The following is a 5556-nucleotide window of genomic DNA, read 5'->3' as shown; positions in this document are numbered from 1 at the left end:
ATGAGGAGGAATAGTACAGCAATAGATAAATTCAAAGTTCAGAATTACTTGTAACACCGACAATGTGACTATATCTCCAACGTGTCAGGGCACGACTTAGAGGCATAGTTGCATGGTAGGTTTGTCGCAAGAGGGGTAATCTTCACACATCCCATATACTGAATAAAAAAGGGATAAAGAGTTGGCTTACCATCGCCACTTCACACAAATAACAAGTTAGACATACATCATCCAAAGTACAATTAAGGTCTGACTACGGAACCAAAATAAAGGAAGACAACCCCAAATGCTACATCCGCGATCGGTCCAACTGAGCTTCACTACTGATCAACCGGAAAAGACACAAAACAATGACCAAGATTTTCATCAAGCTCCCACTTGAGCTTAGTTACGTCACCCGCACTAGTATCATCGGCACCTGCAACTGTTTGGGAATAACCGCGGGTCACGAGGACTCAGCAATCTCACACCCTCTCACACCCGCGAGATCAAGACTATTTAAGCTTAAGGGTTGGATAGGGTAGTGAGGTGGAGCTGCAGCAAGTACTAAGCATATAAGATGACTAACATACGCAAATAAGAGCGAGAAGAGAAGCAACGCACGGGCGTGAAGCTAGAAATGATCAAGAAGTGATCCTGAAACTACTTACATTCAAGCATAATACAAGAACCCTGTTCACTTCCCGGACTCCGCCGAGAAAAGACCGTCACGGCTACACACGCAGTTGATTCATTTTAATTGAATTAAGCGTCAAGTTCTCTACAACTGGATATTAACAAATTCCCATCTGCCACATAACCACGGGCACGGCTTTCGAAAATTCAAAACCCTACAGGGGTGTCCCAACTTAGCCCATCACAAGCTCTCATGGTCAACGAAGGATATTCCTTCTACCGAGAAGACCCGATCAGTCTCGGAATCCCGGTTACAAGACATTTCGACAATGGTAAAACAAGACCAGCAGAGCCGCCCGAATGTGCCGACAAATCCCGATAGGAGCGGCACATATCTCGTTCTCAGGGCACACCGGATGGGCAAGACGTCGGGTTGGCATAGACCCTGGTTGCTCAGGGGGCGTCGGACATCGCCCAGTTCGGACCAATACTTAGTGAAGCACTGGCCCGGGAGGTTAAAATAAAGATGACCCTCGGGAGCGCGACTCGCAAGGGAAAAGTAGGTGGTGGTGAGGCAAATGTAAAACCAAGGTTGGGCCTTGCTGGAGGAGTTTTATTCAAAGCGAACTGTCAAGGGGTTCCCATAACACCCAACCGCGTAAGGAACGCAAAATCAAGGAACATAACACCGGTATGACGAAAACTAGGGTGGCAAGAGTGGAAAAAACACCAGGCATAAGGTCGAGCCTTCCATCCTTTACCAAGTATATAGATGCATTAATTAAAAAAATATTATGATATCCCAACATATCCATATTCCAACATGGAACAAACTTTATCTTCACCTGCAACTAGCAACACTATAAGAGGGGCTGAGCAAAAGCGGTATCATAGCCAAACAACGGTTTGCTAGGAAAGGTGGGTTAGAGGCTTGACATGGCAATATGGGAGACATGATAAAGCAAGTGGTAGATAGCGCAGCATAGCAATAGAGCGAGCAACTAGCAAGCAAAGATAGAAGTGATTTCGAAGGTATGGTCATCTTGCCTGAGATCCCGCAAGGAAGAAGAACGAGTCCATAAAGAAGACAAATGGACGTAGTCGAACGGATCCTCACAACTCCGAAGACGAATCTAACGAGAGAAACAACCCAAAAAAAGCAAACAACATAGTAAACAACCATCACATAAACATGACATGATGCACAACCAAGATGATGCATGTCCGGTTATTGAGGCATGGCATGGCAAAGTGCACAAACAACGCTACAAGTTAAGTGGAGGTCAATATGCATCGGGATGCATATCGATAAAAATCCACATTCCATTATTTAGTTCACTCCCGATTAGGTACTCAACAAAATTAAATGTTGGTTAACATGGAAAGAGGTGAAACATGAGTAAAATACACAGCTAGGCATTTTAAATGAGGTCGGAAACATCAAAAACAATTCCGGTAAATCCTCATGTGCATTAGCAATTTAATGCAACAACAATTTGAACATTTTAAAAGTTATTATCATGATGCGGATAACATGTGCAAGTTTTATGCAAGTTTTATGAAAATGTTGACAAGCATATTATGAAGCATTTTGTCACCATGGCGGAAAGAAAAGGCGTCATGGCGACAATAACGAAAACGGTGCCACGACAACGTTCCAGTTCTGGTAACTCGATTGAGATGCCGGTGAAAAAGATAGGGTGTGAGCGAGTTGAGCAAGATGGTGGGGTGCTCCCGACTACCGGGTTCCCATGGGTTAGTGGCATGGAAACGAGTCACAATTCGGACATGGTGCAAACATAGGATGCATCTCATACAACACATGCATACGGTCCACATATGGTCGTCTCGGTGGTTATACCTTCGAAGAGTGCAAACGGGACTATTCTCGTCCGGTGAAAAGTAGAGGAAGTAGACGTTCTCGCCACGTTCGTCGTGGAGGTAGTTGTTCATGTCCGGGAAGCGGTAGAGGTACGGGTCTTCGACAACGGTCGTCGTTCACGCTCCGAGGTCGTCGGTAGAGGTTCTCGCAATCTCGGCGACGGTAGTGGAACACATTTTCATAGGTGCTCGAGTCATCGGTAGCGGTACTTGATGAAACCCGAAACGGTCTTAGGCGTCTTCGTGCGTAGGGATACTTGGCGTTTCCGTGTCATCGGTCTTGTCGGTCCCGGTCTCGGCAACGTAGTTGTACAAGAGCGTCATCGAACTTGTCGAATCCGAAGTCTTCGAGGGTCGTCGTGTTACTTGGCGCTTGCGGTCTTGATAGCTCGAAGGGGTACTTGGCGTTCTCGGTCTTGCGGGTCGTGGTACTTGGCGTGGAGGTAAACCTCAGGCTGCCATTCATTGGAAACGAGCTGCACCAGGGAAGTTTAAGGCAGCAGCGGTAGCAACCGGGTTGGCCGAAGGAGACGGCTCAGACAAGAGCTTCTCTGCCCGGTGAGGAGGCACAAGCGATGCAGAGCTGCAAGAGGAGCTTCGCCATGAGCAGAGGCGGACGGTCTTGGCGTGGAGATGGAACCGGGGTAGGGGTCCGACGAGGTAGGTGTGCGGAGGTGGGCGCGGCAGCGTTGCAGCACAAGGACAGTAGCGAGCTTGCCGGTGTCAGGGACGAGGGCGGCTCCTCGGGGATTCCTGTTACAGAGACGAGAGAGGGGGCGATTTGAGTCGGGAGAGAGAGAGAGTCAAAGAGAAAGGGAACCAGGGGAAGAAAGGAGAGGTGCAAGAGGGGCGTCCTGGTCCGCTGAGCTGCTCCGACGAGGTGGAACTCCAGTGCAGCACCCGGAGGCGATGGTGGTGGAGGAAAACAGAGGCGGGGACGGGCCCTGCTGGCGGGATCCGGCCGGGAAAGGGCAAGGGCGGCGGAGGCCGGCCGGATCGGGTGGTTGAGACGAGGAACTCCGGCAGGGGCGGCGTTGGGGAATCGGGCAGGAGGCGCTGCTGCACTCTCTCTCTCTCTGGCGGTGCTACGAGAGGCAGAGGGAGACGAGTGAGGAAGAGATGGTATCGAAGAGGACGGAGGCAGTATTGAGGGAGCAAAGAGGACAGGGTGTTGCTGTGGCATCCATGCATCTTTTTTTCGGGACTGAACATGCATGCACATGCAAGTGGAATCAATTAGTCCTCTGGTTCTCAACGGGGAAGAATGCACAAAGTGAAAATGAATTAAGGAGTACCAATTTCATGTCACATGACAGTAAGTTGTTGAATTAATTATTGATAAACAAATGTACTCCCTCTGTCCAAAAATACTTGTCAAAGGAATGGATGTATCTAGACGTATTTTAATTATAGATACATCTATTTTTATGCATTTATGCGACAAGTTTTTTCGAACAGAGGGAGTACTGAAAAAACTATCAAGATGCACAAGGAACGGTGTACGTGCAAAAGTGTATATCGAAGCTATATAAGAATCTTGACCGGCTAGATATCTGGAGGGAGAAGCCACATGGGAGGTTCAGCGCCATACACGTAGTACCCTTCCGATGTGATGCCCTTGAGATTGTTGCCCATGGTTTCGTCTTCTTTGTAATACACATGGCCACCTGAGTTCGTGGGTAACACTTTGGCACCAAGGTTGATGACACCTAGATGGCTTAGGCCGCTGTGGTGAGAGTAGTAGATGTGGTTTTTCCTCACACCTCGCACTGCCTTGGAACACGTCCGCCCCAAAAACAAGGCGTGGTCATCTAAGCTGGTGGCCTCCACCCACTTGTACGTTGACCTTTGCATCTCTCTGTCATCTTCAACTAGTTCAAGGACCGTGAAGAAGGGTTTGTTGGTACTCCACGACCCCCACCTACGGTTCCTGGTCACCATGATCAACTTGCCAGGTAGCCCAACGATGTACCTGCCGTACTCATCGAAACGTCTCTCTGGATACTGGTTTGGCATGGTCGTCAAGAGAATAGTCGTGATCACTGGCACGTCGTGTTTCTTTACGTTGATCTTGATTTTGATGAGCCTCCCGGTGTGTCTCGTGAGGCCATAGAGCTCACCGTTGTAGAAGGCGATGTCGCTGAGCTTCTCTTCATGATTCAATTCTTGTGTCGTCCAGCCTGCTTCCGGGCGGCCAAGCCTATAGACGGCAACGTCATCCGAGTAGGTGATTGCGGCAAGGATACAACCGCTCGAAGTGGGCGGCTCCGAGAAGATGATCTTCCTCCCGCCAGTGCTGATACGTTGACCTGAACGGACCATCTTCCTTTGCTTCTCTGAGGGTGCCACCTCACCGGAGAAGAGGTTCACAATCCTGAGGGAAGATGCCTCGTACGAGACGACCCAGCCACCGTTGTGGCATCCGACGAAGCGCCTCCGGGTGTCCTTGATCGGGAACGGGACGTGCGGCAGGACGGTGCCGTCTTGAGGGCAGTAGCAGCGCACGTGATTCGTGTCGCCGAGGCCGCTTGGGTCGAGGATGAGCCATGGAAGGTGAGTCGAGGCGAAGGCACGCCATGACAGGCACGTGGCGGCGAAGCGGATCCGGTCGAGCGGGGCGTCAAGCCTGGCGTAGACCTCGCTGAGGAGATCTTTGGGGAGGTTCGGCCACAGCTCTGCCGCGGCGGAGCTCCTGCTGCCGTCGTCGGCGCTCCTGTGCAGCCACATTTTTCTGCTTCGTGCTAATATTACTTTCCCTCTATATACTTACATAGAAGATGATCAGCAGCGTGCCCGGCTTAGACTCGTAGCGACAACCGCCGTATAACGCTTGTATGGCTCGCTACGGCTGCTTTATACTCCCTCTGTTTCTTTTTAGTCCGCCTATAATGTTTGGTCAAAGTCAAACTTTATAGAATTTGACTAACTTTATATTAGAAAATATAAACATTTTTTTAAACACAAAAAAATATAAACATTGACAATATTGAAATCAATATTACCAGATGCCGCATTGAATGTATTTTCATACTATATAGTTTTAGTATTGTAGATGTTTAT

General features: G+C 49.1%; 1 protein-coding gene across 1 annotated transcript; it reads right to left on the bottom strand.

The window, feature by feature from the left end:
• Positions 1-4041: 4041 nt before the first annotated feature.
• On the bottom strand, positions 4042-5223 carry LOC147982355 (uncharacterized). The gene has a single exon (XM_087516282.1). The coding sequence runs from the start codon at positions 5221-5223 to the stop codon at positions 4042-4044; it is 1182 nt and encodes a 393-aa protein (XP_087372408.1).
• Positions 5224-5556: the final 333 nt, after the last annotated feature.

This window comes from Triticum urartu, chromosome 3A, assembly GCF_056163025.1.
Source record: "Triticum urartu cultivar PI428250 chromosome 3A, HENAU_Tu73, whole genome shotgun sequence".
Lineage (NCBI taxonomy): Eukaryota > Viridiplantae > Streptophyta > Magnoliopsida > Poales > Poaceae > Triticum > Triticum urartu.
Note: the sequence above shows the minus strand (reverse complement) of the source record. Positions and strands in the feature narration are given on the sequence as shown.